Here is a 19,757-nt window from a genome sequence, read left to right as displayed (position 1 = left end):
TCTACGCAAAAATGGTTTGATATGAAGTGCTTTCCTTGAGAAAGGGCATTGTTGCTGTTATCAAAACCAATGAAATCCAATCCCTAGCTCATGGATGGGGGTGAGACTTGGTAAAGCCTTGTCTGTAAGGTGCTTTGGGATCTTCAGATGAAAGGAGCCAGGTATTACTGTTCTTGCCAAAGGCGGGGGGAGAGGGAGGTAGAGGCGCACACCCACAGACAAGCATAGTCAATTTACTCCCCTTTAAGTGCTGCCTGGTTACCGTCTCATGAAAAAAATCTCCTGCATTCCTCCCCTTTAATCTTAGTTTATTGCTAGCACCGACCAGTCTCTAATCCCCGCAGACCTGTAGGAGTGGAACAGGAGCCAGATCAGGAGCTGCTTCATCTGTGATCATTTGGGTAAGCAAAGCATATTTTCTTCATAACCATTTGCCTTCCTTGCCTGTTCTGTGCAAAAGGCTTTAGGTCCTGTACAGTATTTTCTGTTTTAAGATCACTTTTATGATATGACAAAGTAGTGGAGTACAGCTTTGCAGAGGTGGTTAATCTAATATTTCTCAGCTTTCACATGTTACACATGTGCCCTCATGTAATAGGGGTGGTACAGTTTTACTTTTAAACTATTTAAACTAATCTGTTTAACTGGAAAATGTGATTCAGCAGGAGTTCATCCCTGACTCCAAAAGAGCCCTTTGCTTTGGTATCAGTAACACAGTTGAATGAATATAAGATGTTTAATGTAGGTTTGGTTTTAATGCATAACAACTGGGTCTCTCTGCCGTTCACTTCCTCATTATGTTGTCCCCTATACATGTCTAACACTGTCTGTGTCTGTTCATTCAGTTACATGCAGAACACTTATTTTGTTGCATTTCCCACCCCATCCCCTTTTGTATGTACTTCTTGTTCTAAAGATAAAACCAGCTCTTCGTTTTCCCCCTCTCATGTATTGTTGTTGCAAGATTATGAATCGAGTGTTACAGCAGTTTTGCTAAGGAAAGTCAGAAGAAGAATGTCTGCAGATGGATCTGCTGCTGTGTGATACGAAAGCTGAACCAATTTCTCAGGGAAATATTTAAGCAAGATCATAACAACACATTAAATTCTAAGCAGTGATGCGTCATTCCCTGGATCAGACTGAACAAAGCAGTAGTCCCGTTTATTGCTCTAGTCTCTGAAAGAGCAAAAAGGGTAGGCATGACAATTGAAATTACTTGTCATTTACAGCACAGACACTTGTCAGCCTGGAGTAGCAGAAGGGATCAATATTATACGGTCCTGCACTGTTAATTAATTCATTGTTGTGTGGTGGCTAAATAAATTAAAATAATACTTAGCACTTCAAAAGGCTTTACAAGCAGTAACTACTTAACGAGCATTTACATTTTGTTATGCAAACTCAATGTACTGAAAATAAAGAGAAAGCCTATTGTTCTTGCATTGCCAAAGGGGTATAAAAAAGATGAACATAGAAGTCTTTTCTCACTCTGACGTCTACGATTCTATAAGAATGTATTTTCCAAGCACGTATTGAGTCTATTCTGCTCCTGTTCTTTCTTTCCCTGTGTGTTTTCCATTGATGTGAATGGAAGATACACAGGAAACAAAAGGATAATACACATACTAAGAGTGTCAAGACGAGATTGACAGAAGTAATATAAGTGTAGGTTAAGTATATAGACATAACACATATATGCAAAATTGTTAGAAAAATATGACAGGCCAAGCACAAAATCTGCTTGCCCAACTTTTACCATGATATTTTACTTCTCCATGGAAAAATAAAACTAAAACAAACAAGCAAGTAGAATTAGTAAGTATTTATTTGTATTGTGGTAGTGGTCTCAGGAAAGGTCAGGGTTTGCCCTAAGCACTGAATGAACTAATTAAAACAAAGACAGTCTCTGTCCCACGCTACACCACTTTCTAGGATTAGGTCGAATTGCAAGAGGTGCATAAACAGACCAATGAGGGAAGGGAGGAGGACAAGGTAACAGTAAAGATGGGTGCATTGCATAAATCGCCAGCTGCAGGTCAGAGTAGTCCAGGGATTTTTACAAAGCTTCTGTGTTGTGTGCAATATCCTTGTGAGACTAGTTCTTTAGTAAATGTCTGCCAGGGGGAGGAAGGATTTTGAAAGTTTCTATGTTCTGCCATGAGACGAGGCAGATGGGCACTTTGTCAAGTACTTATACAGCTCCCATATCTTGGCACCTCATAAACATTCAGTGTATTTACCTCCCAGTAATGCCTCCTATGTCACTGCTCTCCCACTCTGGGGCAGGTAGGAGAACTGGGATGGGAAGTGACTTGCTCAGACACACAAGGTGGCCTGTGGCAAAGCATGAAATGGAACCCGGATCTCCTGAGTCCCAGTCTCAACCCATCCCTAAAGCACAAGATCATCCTTCCACAGGCACAGACAGGCAAAAAGTAACTGCCCCATAAAAATAGAGAGGGTAGAAGGGGAAGCCAATCATATGATCAGATGAATGATAAAGGAATATACAAACACATGATTCCTTATTTAAAAACAGTATCCATTTAAAAAAAAACCTGTTGCAAATAGAATTAAGTATAAACCGCTTCCCCCTCACCCCCAAAGACCTAGTCTGAATGAGCAAACATCAGGAAAAACAAAAGTAGTATTCTAAAGGGTGTAAGCAATAGAGAGAGTACATTGTGCACACAGATATTGACTTGATCTGTTAGCAGGGAGACTAGGTAATGCTGGAGAGGAGCAGGGTATGAGCTCAGAGGTGGTTTCATATGTCAGAATTCTGCAGTTGCCTGGTAGGTTTCAGATGAGTACTCAGCCAGGGATCGCACTGAGCCCAAGTGCTCTTTTGAATGTCACATGTTGGATCTCCTTTTTGTTTATGGCTTGGAGACTGTCTCATTTGTCTTCAGTGTTGCACACAGCCGGGTCCCAAATGTCCCTGGGGAGGGGGCTCCCTTTCTGTTGTGCAACTCACCGACGTTTGGATACCGGTTCCAAGTTTTTTCACAAGCTGAATACAAGCAAGCTTGAACTGCTGGCCAGCGGCTTCCCTGCTGCTTCTCAGATGTTCCGTTTCATGGCCTAGTCCAACCATCTCTCAGGAGTTTAGCTTCCTGCTGGGGCCCATGTGAGTTGGCTGGTTGCTCCATGTCATGGGAATGCCCGGCTGGGAGCTTTCCACACAGTGGCTGGTCAGTATGTCATTCCTCACATGAATGGGGGCAGGCATAGTTCTGTTCCAGTGGTACCTACAACTGCTTTGCTGCTCTGATGACAGCTGTGCAGTGGCCTGTGGGAAAAGGAATTAATGGCTGTTAGTCCATTTCCTCATGGACAGGTGGCGACATCACATAAATCACCATTATAGCTGGAACCAAATAGCACCTGTGCAGCACAATGGGATGGGGTGCGTCTCTTTGGGGAAGAGAGGAGGCATATCGGAAGGGTAAGGTCCTAAGGAAGCCCGTGCTGCTGGTGCTAATCTAAGTGCTAGAACTGGGCCAATAATTCATAACCAATCATTATTTTGACCAATTTCCTCCCCCCCGTATACAAAGCAATGATCTCCATCATTCAGATTTATTCAAGCTTTGCAACTTTTACATTTGGATACATCATATGAAACTCACTTTCAGTCAATCTTTAAGCATTCATGCTTAAAATCCATTTCTGTGAGTGATTTTTCAGAGAGCAAAGGTGAAAGTGTTGAAAGAACGGTCTTGAATGAAAACCTGCTGATGAATTCAAACAAATATATGCAGACAATGTTTTGCACTAATTGCTCCACGCTGCTAAGAACTCTTCATCAGCACTAATTAAATAAACAAAATAGGGCTGCTGTCCACAGGACTTGCATTGAACTGTCATGTGCACATCAGAATCTATAAAGTGGATAAAAACTAAGTCTGATTTGGCCTTTAAAGAGTTAATAGACTGAAGCTGTCGTTCTTTTGCAGCTGAGTCAATTTCTCTTTCAACAAAGTTGAATTAACCTTTGAAATCTCCTGTTAAGGATCTGGAAATCATTGTAGCTCTGTTAATTAAAGTAACAAAATCAGCTTGGCGGGAATCAAAAATCTAAGCTAAATGTCATGAGACATTAGCTTCCAGCTTCCTTTTTTGCTTTAGTGCTCTCTGCCTCTTCTGAACACTTATTTTTTCTTTAACAAAAGACTCCATTTTGTCTCCCAAAGATTCAGCCATGTCTTAAAGTCTTTTATGGAACGATGTGATTGATCCTGAGTAGTGAGAAATGGAGTGTCTTAAAGGCAGTGCTTTCAGCATGCAATCTGATTCTGCTAAACGGAGAATTTTCAATGCATTTCCTTAGTACGCTTGGCATGGGGGAGTCTCCTCCAGTATCCAAGGTCAATGTTGGTTCCAAAGGTCTCTTCTCAACTCAGCTGAGAGCTCACTGATCATTCTCTAATATATTTCCCTCTCTGGACTCTTAGATTTGATCTTATTAAGAATACTCACAGAATCATAGAATATTAGGGTTGAAAGAGACCTCAAGAGGTCATCTAGTCCAACCCCCTGCGCAAAGCAGGACCAACCCCAACTAAATCATCCCAGCCAGGGTTTTGTCAAGCCGGGCCTTAAAAACCTCTAAGGATGGCGATTCCACCACCTCCCTAGGAACCCATTCCGGTGCTTCACCATCCTCCTAGTGAAATAGTTTCCTAATATCCAACCTAGACCTCCCCCACTGCAACTTGAGACCATTGCTCCTTGTTCTGTCATCTGCCACCACTGAGAACAGCTGAGCTCCATCCTCTGTGGAACCCCCCTTCAGGTAGTTGAAGGCTGCTATCAAATCCCCCCTCACTCTTCTCTTCTGCAGACTAAACAATAAGTCATGTGCTGTAGCCCGCTCATCATTTTCGTTGCCCTCCACTGGACTCTTTCCAATCTATCCACATCCTTTCTGGGGTAGGGGGCAAAACTGGATGGAATACTCCAGGTGTGGTCTCACCAGTGCCGAACAGAGGGGAATAATCACTTCCCTCGATCTGCTGGCAATGCTCCTACTAATACAGCCCAATATGCCGTTAGCCTTTTTGGCAACAGGGGCACACTGCTGACTCATATCCAGCTTCTCGTCCACTGTAATCCCCAGGTCTCTTTCTGCAAACTCTACTCCTGGTAGAGTTTATACTGCACGTCACACCTTCCAGACCTTTCACAAACGTTAACTAATTCTCATAGCACGTCAGTACGCTCCAGTGAATAGTGGTATTATTTATTTGTATTATGGCAGTGCTGTACAAAGTCTCTGCCCTGAAGATCTTATGGTCTAAATAGACAAGGGCAGACAAAGGGTGGGAGGCAAAACAGAGGCACAAGGAGAAGTGACTTGCCCAGCAAGTGGCTGATAAGAACTAGGTTTCCTGAGTCCCAGTCCTGTGAGCTGGGGAAATTGAGACAGAGAAGAGAGGGATGGGCTCAGGCCAAATTTTCAGGGTGCCACCTAAATAAGTGGCCTGATTTTCCCATGTGCTGAGTGCCCACGCCTCCCACTGAAGTCTTTGCTAACTAGCCTAAATCTAGGTACCTAAGTGTAAAAATGATGATATAAGTGACTGTGTGACAGCCGTCCTGCAAGTCAGTGGTAGAACTGGGATTAGAACTCAAGAGCTGCTGACTCCTAAGTCTGTGCTCTGACTATTAGAGAACACTACCTTCCTGACACACTGCAGAGTAACAACAGAAGAGGAGAGGGTATCGTCATAGAGACCTAAGTTGCCCTGTGACGAGTTGGATCCCTTTTGCAGCTCATTAAATTAGATGAGTAGAACCAAGATGAGATGCTGCAGCTCTGTCGTCCCTCTAAACCTGTGGTTCTCAACTCGCGGCCCATGGTCTGCTTGCGGCCCAATCAGCACACAGCTGCGGTCCATGTGACATCCTCAGGGCCATACATGTAGTATACATATTCTGTGGATGCAGCCCACATAACACAGAGAGCTGCATAAATAGTCCACAGTGGTAAATTGATTGAGAATCATTGCTCTAAATTTACAGTAATTGTCATCTAAACTCATGTGCTCACATCCCTAGGCCTTGCACTTTGCATGCAAATGTGCAGGCAGCCACCATAATGAAGAGACCCCCATGTGACTGTTGTCATGAGTTGAGATGGAGCTGGAGACAATGGAATGGAAGTCCTCTATGTGGTGAGTCCTAAGGCAGCTGCTGATTCACCAAGGAGCACGGAAAGAAAACAAAGGGAGCAACGAGGGGTAGACGTTACATTTTAAGGCGAGCTTGTTTGCTGTGCTGGTTGTGTGGAATGGAAATAGACTGACCTCTATGACAGCTGCTGCCCATGCTGGGCCTGGGTTGTGCTACCAGCCTCCTGCACAGTCAACCTGACATCTTCCATCAGAAGCAAAATTAAGATCAAAACCAAAACCCCACCTCTGTTTGTGACATCACAATTCTCTCTATAGCCACCATTGTGATGTCACAAGCTTGAGACTCCACATAAGGTATAAGCACTAAGGAAAGGTGGAGATTCCTAAGTAACAATCCAGTTTCCATGCAAATATCTGTAGTAATAAAAAAAAAACAAAAGAAAAGAGATACAGCGCATACTAGCTAGATCAGCAAAATCTTTAGTAAATTTCCTTTGAGTTAGCACCAGCTCTTTAACCTATTTTAATATTCAAGCAATTAAGCAGCTCTAATATAACCTGCCTGCATCTTCAGTTGCAACTAACTTTAATCAATTATATCAAGGGTGCTTTAGTATGTTAGCAGCCACCCAGCAGCATAATCACAGATTTAGCCATTATATATTCAGCAAAATATAAACATTTCTAATGGCCAATCTCTCACATTTGTCATTAAATGAATATCCCCAAATGACAAGTCCAGCCATATGGGTGCTAGATTGCCAAGTGCCAAGACAGCTAATATTAGCTAAAAGAAAAGGAGGACTTGTGGCATCTTAGAGACTAACAAATTTATTTGAGCATAAGCTTTCGTGAGCTACAGCTCACTTCATCGGATGCATTCAGCGGAAAATAAAGTGGGGAGATTTATATACACAGAGAACATGAAACAATGGGTGTTACCATACACACTGTAACGAGAGTGATCACTTAAGGTGAGCTATTACCAGCAGGAGAGAAAAAAAACCTTTTGTAGTGATAATCAAGGTGGGCCATTTCCAGCAGTTGACAAGAACATCTGAGGAACAGTTGTGGGGGGGAATAAACATGGGGAAATCGTTTTACTTTGTGTAATGACCCATCCACTCCCAGTCTTTATTCAAGCCTAAGTTAATTGTATCCAGTTTGCAAATTAATTCCAATTCAGCAGTCTCTCCTTGGAGTCTGTTTTTGAAGATTTTTTGTTGAAGAATTGCCACTTTTAGGTCTGTAATCAAGTGACCAAAGAGATTGAAGTGTTCTCCGGCTGGTTTTTGAATGTTATAATTCTTGACGTCTGATTTGTGTCCAGTTATTCTTTTACATAGAGACTGTCCGGTTTGGCCAATGTACATGGCAGAGGGGCATTGCTGGCACATGATGGCATATATCACATTGGTAGATGTGCAGGTGAACGAGCTTCTGATAGTGTGGCTGATGTGATTAGGCCCTATGATGGTGTCCCCTGAATAGATATGTGGACACAGTTGGCAACGGGCTTTGTTGCAAGGATAGGTTCCTGGGTTAGTGGTTCTGTTGTGTGGTGTGTGGTTGCTGGTGAGTATTTGCTTCAGGTTGGGGGGCTGTCTGTAAGCAAGGACTGGCCTGTCTCCCAAGATCTATGAAAGTGATGGGTCATCCTTCAGGATAGGTTGTAGATCCTTGATGATGCGTTGGAGAGGTCTTAGTTGGGGGCTGAAGGTGATGGCTAGTGGCGTTCTGTTATTTTCTTTGTTGGGCCTGTCCTGTAGTAGGTGACTTCTGGGTACTCTTCTGGCTCTGTCAGTCTGTTTCTTCACTTCCGCAGGTGGGTATTGTAGTTGTAAGAATGCTTGATAGAGATCTTGTAGGTGTTTGTCTCTGTCTGAGGGGTTGGAGCAGATGCGGTTGTATCACAGAGCTTGGCTGTAGACAATGGATCGTGTGGTGTGGTCAGGGTGAAAGCTGGAGGCATGTAGGTAGGAATAGCGGTCAGTAGGTTTCCGGTATAGGGTGGTGTTTATATGACCATCGCCTATTAGCACCGTAGTGTCCAGGAAGTGGATCTCTTGTGTGGATTGGTCCAGGCTGAGGTTGATGGTGGGATGGAAATTGTTGAAATCATGGTGGAATTCCTTCTTTTCTATGGGTCCAGATGATGAAGATGTCATCAATGTAGCACAAGTAGAATAGGGGCGTTAGGGGACAAGAGCTGAGGAAGCGTTGTTCTAAGTCAGCCATAAAAATGTTGGCATACTGTGGGGCCATGCGGGTACCCATAGCAGTGCCGCTGGTTTGAAGGTATATATTGTCCCCAAATGTGAAATAGTTATGGGTGAGGACAAAGTCACAAAGTTCAGCCACCAGGTTTGCTGTGACACTATCGGGGATACTGTTCCTGACGGCTTGTAGTCCATCTTTTTGTGGACTGTTGGTGTAGAGGGCTTCTACATCCATAATGGCCAGGATGGTGTTTTCAGGAAGATCACCGATGGATTGTAGTTTCCTCAGGAAGTCAGTGGTGTCTCAAAGATAGCTGAGAGTGCTGGTAGCGTAGGGCCTGAGGAGGGAGTCTACATAGCCAGACAATCCTGCTGTCAGGGTTCCAATGCCTGAGATGATGGGGTGTCCAGGATTTCCAGGTTTATGGATCTTGGGTAGCAGATAGAAGACCCCTGGTCGGGGTTCCAGGGGTGTGTCTGTGCGGATTTGTTCTTGTGCTTTTTCAGGGAGTTTCTTGAGCAAATGGTGTAGTTTCTTTTGGTAACCCTCAGTGGGATCAGAGGGTAATGGCTTGTAGAAAGTGGTGCTGGAGAGCTGCCTAGCAGCTTCTTGTTCATATTCCGACCTATTCATGATGACGACAGCACCTCCTTTGTCAGCCTTTTTGATTATGATGTCAGAGTTGTTTCTGAGGCTGTGGATGGCATTGTGTTCCGCACGGCTGAGGTTGTGGGGCAAGTGATGTTGCTTTTCCACAATTTCAGCTCGTGCACGTCGGCGGAAGCACTCTACGTAGAAGTCCAGTCTGTTGTTTCGACCTTCAGGAGGAGTCCACCCAGAATCCTTCTTTTTGTAGTGTTGGTAGGAAGGTCTCTGTGGGTTAGTATGTTGTTCAGAGGTGTGTTGGAAATATTCCTTGACTCGGAGATGTCGAAAATAGGTTTCTAGGTCACCACAGAACTGTATCGTGTTCTTGGGGGCGGAGGGGCAGAAAGAGAGGCCCCGAGATAGGACACATTCTTCTGCTGGGCTAAGAGTATAGTTGGATAGATTAACAATATTTCTGGGTGGGTTAAGGGAACCACTGTCGTGGCCCCTTGTGGCATGTAGTAGTTTAGATAGTTTAGTGTCCTTTTTCTTTTGTAGAGAAGCAAAGTGTGTGCTGTAAATGGCTTGTCTAGTTTTGTAAAGTCCAGCCATGACGAAGTTTGTGTGGAAGGTTGCTTTTTATGAGAGTATCCAGTTTTGAGAGCTCATTCTTAATCTTTCCCTGTTTGCTGTAGAGGATGTTGATCAGGTGGTTCCGCAGTTTCTTTGAGAGTGTGTGGTATGTAGGTAATGCATATTGGGAATCTGATGCAATTTGATATGTAAGATCCAATAGAACTTGAAGTCTCATTTTGTTAGTGGTTGTGAGTGGAGTGCACTGGCAGTTTTCGAGGAGAGTGATTATTTGTGCATCAAATTCTCAGAAAAACAATTTTTCTTTTAAAAGGATACAATTTACACTTGCATTTTTGTACTGGCAATCGTGGGTAAAATTCTTTCATCATTCTACCTGGTAGTCACATGATTTGCACCAACAGTTTATTTTGTGGGTGCAAAATGACTTCCTTGCATCTTGGCTTTGACAGAACCAAAAGGAATGTTCAAAAACCTCCAAAGGAGAATCCATGCAAATGGGTACGTTGCAGGATACTATGCAGAGGTTTAAAGTTTTACACACCACTAGCTCCTGCTCTTGATACTGTGTGTACCTGACCACTCACCCAGTGCTCTTCCCCTCTCTCTGGCAGAATTCCCCGCTTCAGCTCTGGAGAAAATGGGCCACAAGGAAGTGGATGACACCCGTTCCTGGAAGAAACCGACCAACAACATCCGAAAAACATTTATCTTCATGGAGGCACTAGGATCGTAAGTACCTGAGTATGATGGCTAATCTCTGGCCTCCCCCAAATTGGAAGCAAGGCTTTTACTAGCTAGAACGTGTGGTAGAAGGAATAAAGCACACGTTACGTAAGGAAGAAAGAAATGCACTTCAAACAAAGTGAAGAATAAAACTGTTTATTTAGTAATGGAAGGTTCGGACAATCTTTGGGAAATAGGATGGGTGTGGCAATTTCCTCCAAACATTTTAAATTTATTTATCCCTGCCTCTCAAAGAGATTCCTTCTCCCTTTCCAAGGCTTCACTGTCTCTCCATCTCCCATTAATTTCTATATGTGCCAGTTTATAGTCTTATGACCATAGTGTAGTCATGTGACCACATGAGAGCCATCCAAAGCTGAGGACAGGTCTGAGAGTCAGGAAGTCCTGAATTCTAATCCCAGCCTTGACAGGAATGACCTCTCTGGTGTAGAATGAGTCCCTTAATCTCTCTGCCTGTTTTCCTGAGAGATGGAGGGAGGTTGTGCCCTCTTGATTCTGGGTGAGAACATTTGGTAATAGGGCAAAAAAATCACTGGCAGTTGTACAATCCCGAAGCGTTTCATGCTATTTTCATTAATTGATGTTTGTAAAATGTGTTGAACTACTTTAATGAAAGGTGCTGGAGATGTGCAGTGCAAGAATCTTTATTTATAGTTATTTGATTATATTGCTAGGGGACTATTGTCTTTGTTGTGTGTGTGAGATCTCCTGCCTCCACACCGGCTCACACACACAGCTCTCTTGCTGCCAGCACCTTCTCGCCCATAAGGATCAAATTCTGAAAGACAGCCTTTACGTTTCCAACTACCCCCACATTTTCACATGCAAAACAGAGGAGTAAGATGTCAATCCAGTTTGCTCATGTAAACATGGAGCCTTGCTTGGAACCATTTTGAAACCTTGGTCCTAATCTGCAGTAAGAAAACGGATGCCTTTCTTAGCTAAACATACTCAGATCTGTTGTGCTTCTGCATGGCACATGGATTTCAGTGCAGACTGTACTTGAGATGCACAGATCAGAGTACTCATAGTTCAGTATCTCTGCAGTCAGTACCTGCACTGCAAGGAGCAATCCCATTTCCAATTGCATGTAAGAAAAAAAGCAGGTGCCCAAGCCAGTTACTGAATGGCTGAAGCTTTCCTCTGAAAAAAATCCCCACTGCTCTAGCACTGGTGCAAACCCCAGTGTATCCAAGGCTCCTGGGTTTAGGCAGCGTGTGGTTTATATCCCCTTGGAGCAGCTTCCTCAAGAATGTGCCTCCAAAAGTGCCTCAAATGCACAAGTGTCACTTCCCAGCTCTCCGCTCCATTTGAGCGAACGGTAACATGGAAGCTGCCTGCAGGCATGGCAACTCAGCCTCAGCTAGCGCTAGGAAGTTATCTGTACAAAATCCTGCCTGCACATTCCCATGCGGTGCTGGGTGACACCTTCTTTCTGCACACTTCTGTTTTGTATGCCTGTGCTCCTTTAAGGCCAACATGCTATAATAACCTGTGAACTGCAGCATCTTGGCATTGTATCAGCCATTGAAGAGTTTGAAGCCTGCTGAGATAGCTGTGTTGTTCATTCTGAACCTTTCCTCTAGATGCACACAAGAGTGCACGCTTCATTCACGACTCTGTCTGCTAGCGAGAGGTAGTGTTTCTAAGGCTTAGAACAGGAGACTGGAAGTCAGGACGCTTGGGTTCTGTTCCTGGCCTTGAGAAGGGATTGTTATCCAATAGTTAGAGCAAGGGAATGGGAGACAAGACACCTGGGGTGTACTCCTGGCATCGCCTTGCTGTGCAAATGTAAGGAGGCACTTTATATGTGCCTGTTGTCTCCAAAGGGTTTTACCAATTTCCTTGGACTATGAATAGAGTGGTGGTGGTGATGTCCTAGAGCAGTGGTGCTCAACCAGGGCTACATGTACCCTTGGGGGTACTCAGAGGTCTTCCAGGAAGCACATCAACTCATCTAGATCAGTGTTTCTCAACCTGGGGGTTGCAGCTCCCATGGGAGTCACAGGACAGGTTTAGGGGGGTTGCAAGTGCAGGGCTGGCATTCAGGGGTGGCGAGGAGGGCAATTGTCCCAGGTCTCAGGCCCCCTACCATTAGGAGGCCACGCAAACCTAAGTTACATGTTTCAGCCCTGGGTCACAGGGGGCTTCAGACAAGGCTCACAAATGAAAAACAGGCTCAAGTATCACACTGAAATATAAGTACAACATTTATACGCCAATCAATGTATTTTATAATTCTATGGTAAAAATGAGAAAGTCAGCAATTTTTCAGTAGTAGTGTGCTGTGACCCTTGTATTTTTATGTCTGATTTTGTAAGCAAATAGTTTTTAAGTGAGATGAGACTTGGAGTATGCAAGACAGATCAGACTCCTGAACGGGGTACAGTAGTCTGGAAAGGTTGAGACCCCCTGCTCTATAGTCCAGTGGCAAAAGTACTCTTTCAGGTGATTAGAAACCTTGATTCAATTCTTTCCTGGGCCTCATGAGAAGGGATCTCAACAGTGACAACTCTGAGGACTTGCATGATGAAGATGTTCCACTTTAATTATCTGTTAATTGGGCCAAAGCAAGAGTTGAATGTAGAAAGCCCTCTATAGGGTGGTGGCTAGGGTACTCACCCGGGATGTTAGATACCCTGATTCAAGTTTCCTGGCTGCTAGGACAAAAGGCTTTGAACAGGGAATGCAATCTGCCTTTCATGTTGAAGCGCTTCCACTTTAATTAACTATTAATTGAGGGCAAAGCAAGAATTAAGTCCTAGAAGCCCTCTGTAGCATAGTGGGTAGGGTAAACACCCTGCAAGGATTAGCAACCCTAGTTCAATTCTTCCCTGGGCTGTATGAGAAGCAATCTGAACAGTGACAACCATGAAGCTTTCTGATGCTCTTGATGCTGTTCCACTTTAATTATCTGTTAATTGGGCCAAAGCAAGGTTCCAGTCTAAGAAGCTGTCTGTGTTGTGTTGGTTACAGCATTTACCTGGGATGTTGGCCTGCTTGGTTCAAGTCCCTGCTGTAGCAGCAAAGGTCCCTCATTTAAAGAGGGAGCTCTATCATTCTTGCCTGTTGGCACTGTTCCCCTTTACTTAACTATGAACTGGGGCAGGTGAAGGGCTAGGATCACTCTATAGTCCAGCAGTTGGGTGCCTGCTTAGGAAGTGGGAGATCCTTGGATTTCCTGGTTCAAATCCTTCCTCTGCCCCTTTAGAAGGGGTTTGAATGGGGAAATCCCATCTCCCAGGTGACTGGGGAGGTGGCAGACTCCTGTTTACGTCCCCTCTTCTTTGCGGGAGCCCTTGTCTTCCTGGGAGAAGGAGGGGTCTCAGACACAGGTCTCTCACCTCTAGAGGGGTTGGGGTGGGGGGGCAGTCCCTGGGAGAGCCCTGTTCCAACCCCCTCGCAGAGGGGGGATTGGAACTGGGCTCTCCCACTGCCTGGGTGGGTAGCCGACTGCGGGGAGCAAAAGAGCCCCCAGGGCGGGTCATGGGACAGGTTTAGGGGAGTTGCAAGTGCAGGGCTGGTATTAGGGGTGGCAAGAGAGCAATTGCCTGGGGCCCCATGCCACAAGTGGCCACGCAAAGCTGTTACATGCTTCAGCCCTGGGCAGCGGGGCTTGGGTTTCAGACAAGGCTCACAAGTGAACAACAGGCTTAGGTATCACACTGAAATATAAATACAAGAATGTGACCAGGACCCGGGGGGGAGGGGGGGGGGCACACTCAGATTGCTTAATCAGAGCCAGCTGCAAAGAATGGGGCAGACAATCCCCAAAACTGGTGGCTATTTCTAATAATTAGATTCACCAATCCAGCAGCAAAACAGCTTCCACAATACCTTACTGGTCACCCAGAAGCCAAAAATACAGTTCCCTTAAAACAGCCCAGCCTTGGGATCCCACCCAGGCAGCCATGTCAAATCATATAGAAAGTTCTAACAATCCCAAGGGATCGGACACAGCACCAGGTCAATGAAAATTTCAGATCTTACCCAAATACACGCTTACAGCCAATTCTTATTAACTAAACTAAGATGTATTAAAAAAGAAAAGAGAGAGCATTGGTTAAAAGATCATTATACATACAGATATGAACAAAGTTCTTCGGTCAGTTTCATCGTAGAGATGGTGAGCTGCTGAGTTGCAAAACCTTCTTTCAGAATCAGTGCCATAGTTACAGTCCAAGTAGGCAGCCAGTATCCAATATCAGGGTGATCCAAACGGGAGCTGGAGACCTCAGTCTTGTGACTCAGACTTCCTCTGACAAAGCCTAAGCAGGTCTGAGATACAGGATTGGAGCCCTAGAGTTCTTTTACAGATTCGATAGCCTCTTGATAGCAAAAAGAAAAGGAGGATTTGTGGCACCTTAGAGACTAACAAATTTATTTGAGCTTAAGCTTTCGTGAGCTACAGCTCACTTCATCGGATGCATTCCGATAGCAGATATTCTTGATAGCAGATATTCCTTCGATGAAGCATTGTGGCTTTGAAGTAAAACCTCCTATTTCCTATGTATACACAGGTAATTAGTTGCATTCATTAACATAAAGTTATTATCCATTACACAGTTCACAGATAGTTTACTACAAACTTCAGAGAGAAATATAGACAATGATATTATCACACCCAAGTTTCATCTAAATGTTAATATTAGTTTTTGAGCTCTGAATCAATAGAATATAGTAACAGACAGGAACTGTTTGGTTACATGGTTAACATCTAAGATATAAGTAAACACAGACCAATACAATCACTGTCTTCTTCCAATTCTCTAACAATACATATTTGCATTGCAACGCTCTAGTCTATCTAACATGGCTTTGTTAGCTATTTATAAGGAATGTCCCTAATTACCATTCAAATACTATTTTACGATGTCCTTTAAGGTTGGATTTGGGTCGTTTAGCCTGCTAGTTGCTTAAACCTCTCTGGCCCAGTGTTACAAATATTTACATTCCAATTGATTTATATGATAATTCTATGGTAAAAATGAGACAGTAAGCCATTTGTCAGTAACAGTGTGCTGTGACACTTCTGTATTTTTATGTCTGATTTTGTAAGCAAGTTGTTTTTTAAGTGAGGTGAAACTTGGGGTACACAAGACAAATCAGAGTCCTGAAAGGGGTACAGTAATCAGGAAAGGTTGAGAACCCCTGTCCTAGAGCCCTAGCCATGAATATGGTTAGAGTCTACACTGCCTTTCAGCATGGGCTTTACATTTGGAGAAGCAGAATGGCCCATTGTTCGGGAGCAGGAATCACCAAGTCTGGGTTCCTTTCTTGATTCTGCTTCTGACTCTTTGCATGATTCTGGGCAAGTTGCTTCTCTGTGCCTTGGTTCCTGCATCTTTAAAATGGGGGTGACACCACTTGCCCATCTCCATAAGGAATTGGTTAAATACCCAGTGAGGTGCATGGAAACTTAAATTGCTTTGATGAAAATTGTTTCATCTTGCTCACACTTCAGAAAAGCCACCACAAGCTGCTGAATTACACTGAGAAAATGGGATCTCTTTTCCCAAGGACCCCCCTTGTCATTCTTTCATTCTATTTGACAAACAAAAGCACTTTGTTTTCCAAAGGCCCCTGAACCTGCCTGGCTTCAGCATCAGTTGCTTGATTATGATTACAAGGTTGAGTGAGCAAAAGATTTCTCCTTCACATGCTGCATCCTATTTAATTCTCTCTCAATGTCTCAGACTCCAACATTGCACAGTGAGTGGCCCTTCCCTTACCTCCAGTCCAGTCAGGAGATTGCCTCGCTCCCCAATTATCCCTCCAAAGCTGGACTGGCTCTGTGAGTAATGGGTTGTTTGGGACACAAGCAGCTATAATGACATAACTGTTTAGTCACTTTCTCTTAAATTTACAAATCTGCCACTTAAGTTTGCTCACGCTGACATCCACATTCTCAGCCAGCCACAGATGAGATGCCTTGCACTCTGAGGCTCATCCATGGCTTCGGAAATTATACTAAAAGCAATTTGGTCCTGTCTGCACTAGCTTCTGTATACAGTGCCGTCAGTCCCTTTTGGGTATCTGAAAGTCAGGAAAACAGACTCTCTGGAGATTTCTAGAATATCCTAAATTAGTCTTGGGTGCTCCCCTATTTTCCTGTCTCCTTTCTGGGCTCAGAGCTGTGCAGCTGCATTACTCGATTCCTGTTTTTCACCTGTCCTCTGCTTTCCAGCTCATTCCTACAATGTATCACTGCAGGGAGCATGCACTCCAGTCCCCCAGCTCAGCCCTGCATTGCAATATTACAGGATTCCCCACATATCCTCCTTCCCCCTCTGATCCCTCTCCTCTTTCAATGCCCTGGGTGAAGAGGAGGGAGGGCCCTGGCAGAACGTAAACAGCAAATATGTAGCACAGGTCCCCAGACTCTGGCTGCATTCCACTGTGCAGTATAAACAGAACCAGCAGGTCCCATAACAAATAATTCCATCTCTGCATTTGGATGAAGAGCAGCAACTCTGCCTTAACCATCCATCTGCTGCTACCCTGAACAAACAAATCTTCTGGAATCATACACTGGGGGGAGATAAGGCGGGGTGGGGTGATCAGGAGAGGTGGCGAAATGACATGTCTGTACCCATAGACAGCCTGCAAACAGCCCAGGCGGGATGCAGAGAGAATAAGGAAGCCCACTGCTCAGTTTTACCACATGCTTAACGAGGAGAATGACCCAGACACAGAGAATATTTGCTTGGTTTATGTTCCAGTCTGCAGACACTACCATGTTACTACAGGGCAATGTTAGGAGGGATGAGAAGGGCTGCAATGAATGCAAAGCAGCTCTGGTGAGAAGGGCATGTTCCCTCACTTCATTAAGGTCCCTCAGGCTGCTCTCTGGGAATACTACAATAAATAAGTTCAGTTTATCATTCGCACTGTAATGGTTTAAAATCTGAGGGCCTGGTTCCCCTGAAAATCCCCTGGAACTAACAGTGGAACCTGGCCCCAGCAACAGGCCCCGATCCAAATGTTGTGACTGCCCCTGATTCTAAACAACAACCTGGATCTGAGCCCCCTTGCTGATTAATGGGAAAAGCTCAGACCCAAACTCTAGTTCTACTAAGAATTGATATGGCCAGTGCTCATGATTAATCCTCAGTGAGCAGAAAAGATGCTGTTTTACCTCTTCCCTTATCCTTCCTGTCACGTTAGGTTGTCTTGTCCACCTGTCGTAACCTGGTTTGTACATTCTCTGAGACACAGGCACCATACAAGCACTTCTTTAAAAGACAGCCCAGTGCAATACAGCCCTGATTCCTTGACTGGAACCCTTTGATGCTATAATACAATAATAACAGAAGAGTTTTATTGAATTAGGATTTTGAATGGAAATTTCCCAGAGCTCAGAAGCACTTAGATGCATTTTCCATTCACGATACAGGCTTCTAAGCAGACCTCAAATATGTATGATTCTAATTTTTATTTTAGTTGCTTGGAAACTTGCTTTTTTCTCTCCTCTCCCCATCATATTCCATCTACTTTACCACTGACCTGTTCCATGCTGGATGTTACATCTTTGGAAGTTAACAGCTTGACTAGTTCTCTTGTGTGTACAAAGTTGGTAAAACTTTAAGGCGGTGGAGTGCGAATTGAACTGCTTTTTAGAGCAGGGAATTCTATAAGATGAAGTTTTCCTGTGACCTAGTAACCTGCAGTTGAGCTTCCATGAAATTTGGCATTGTCTCCAGAGTTAAGCTGATGCTGTGAACTGTACACATGGCCATGGTCAGCCCCAGAAATGAGTTAAATCAGTGGTTCTCAACCAAGAGTGCGTGTGGGTATGCAAAGGTCTTCCAGGGGTGTACTGGCTCAGCACTGGAGCGGAAGGGGTTAAGGCAGCACTCTTAGCAGCAGAAGCCACGCGCCCTGAACCTTGCTGGGCATGATCCAACTGCTGCTGCAGTATAAAAGGGAACAGCCTTGGTCAGTCTGGGCTGCCTGCTGGGGAGGATGGATGCATCTTGCTGGCTCCAGCTGAGGAGCAGCCAGGAACCTGGACTGAGGGAGCAGGAGATGCTCAGGCACCTGCGGATGTTTGAGACCCTGGCGACACCCTGACTTAAACTACAGGAGTCATGGTAGGAAGCAGCCCAGGGAGGGATGAGCCAGTGTCCCTGTAGCAGTTGGTGTATTGTGGGTGGCTTCTCTGCTGATTTTGTGGTGAACCCCATTGCCACTACCAGGGCTCTGGGCTTGAATCCCGTGGAGCAAGGAGGGCCTGGGTCCCCCTACCTGGCTTCCCCTCTTTGTGGGACAGCTCACCGAACTCCTCTCGTAGGGTCACTGGGTTGCGCTTCCCTGCTGCTGAGGGGAGCCCTGTGGCCTCTGGGCCATGCGTCCCTGAGGCTGAATGCAGCCATATTGACTTAACTGTGGGGCTACCATGCCCTTGCCCTGCCTCACCCCACCCCTCTGGGTGATGGGGTGTACTGGCCCTGTGACAAGAGGGGTGCATCAAATCATCTAGATTTGCCTAGTTTTACAACAGGCTGCATAAAAAGCACTAGTGAAATCGTACAAACTAAAATGTCCTATAAAGAGTGACTTGTTTATACACTGAACTGTAAGTATGGTATTTATATTCCAATTGATTTATTTTATAATTATATGGCAAAAATCGAGAAAATCATCAATTTTTCAGTAATCTGCTGTATTTTGTCTGGATTTTTTTTGGTAAGCAGGTAGTTGAAGTGAAAGTTAGGGGTATGCAAGACAAATTGGACTCCTGAAGTGGGTACAGTAGTCTGGAAAGGTTGAGAGCCACTGAGTTAAATTATCCAGCAGCACTGTCCTATAGGGGAGTGAGGCTCAAGGGAAGCTTTGTTCCCTTCTAGCCAATTTGTTGATCCATGAATTTTTAATATGGGGGCATAAATATTTGTTTAGGAATGAAATGTGGAACAGATGCTCTAGCATCTGATCTGTAAGTGGTTCATTTCCTACCATTGTGTTACAAACCAAGGTGGTGTTCAAAATGAGGGGTGGTGCCACCTGCAGTGGGTGTTTCAGCAGGGCAGCATTAATTAACACTGTGGAGGGTTGAGTAAAATGGCCATCTCGGTAAAAAACCTGAAATAAATGGAGGCACCAGTATCCTAGGAGGAAGTTCCAAGGATTCCAAGTGCAATGGAAAACCAAAGCGGCTTAAGCCATTTAAGTGGCCTTATGTCTATGAGGGTGTTCAGTGAATTAAAGATTGGGAATCAGGAACACAGGGAGATGAGGGCAAGACAAGGTGGAGGAAATAGTGATTTGTTCTATAGAGCCACAGAAAGAGATGGTGGGGTGGGGGGAGAGAGAGAACAAGACACCAAACTGTCCCTGGGCACAGCACCAATTGAAGTCAATGGGCTCTGACCTGCTGGCATCAATGCTGAATTTGGTCTTGAGGGTGAACTGTCTTTCCCTTGGAAACCTTCTTTTTGATGCCAGTCTGGATTGGGCATGTGGCTT

At 44.6% G+C, this 19,757-nt stretch overlaps 1 protein-coding gene across 2 annotated transcripts in view; it reads left to right on the top strand.

Annotated features, from left to right (window-relative positions):
• Window positions 1-248: 248 nt before the first annotated feature.
• Window positions 249-19,757, top strand: part of CAMK1G (calcium/calmodulin dependent protein kinase IG) — a 33,477-nt gene continuing 13,968 nt past the window's right edge. Inside the window, exons 1-2 of one of the 2 annotated variants that reach the window (XM_037885120.2) lie at window positions 249-401; window positions 10,157-10,274. In XM_037885120.2, the coding sequence (XP_037741048.1) occupies window positions 10,183-10,274 (92 nt within the window). In that variant the 5' untranslated portion in view covers window positions 249-401; window positions 10,157-10,182. The remainder of the gene's footprint in view (window positions 402-10,156; window positions 10,275-19,757) is intronic. The other variant, XM_037885119.2, reaches the window with a different exon arrangement.

The sequence above is a fragment of the Chelonia mydas genome, chromosome 21, assembly GCF_015237465.2.
Source record: "Chelonia mydas isolate rCheMyd1 chromosome 21, rCheMyd1.pri.v2, whole genome shotgun sequence".
Taxonomy (NCBI): Eukaryota; Metazoa; Chordata; order Testudines; family Cheloniidae; genus Chelonia; species Chelonia mydas.
This window is presented reverse-complemented; position numbering and strand designations above follow the sequence as displayed.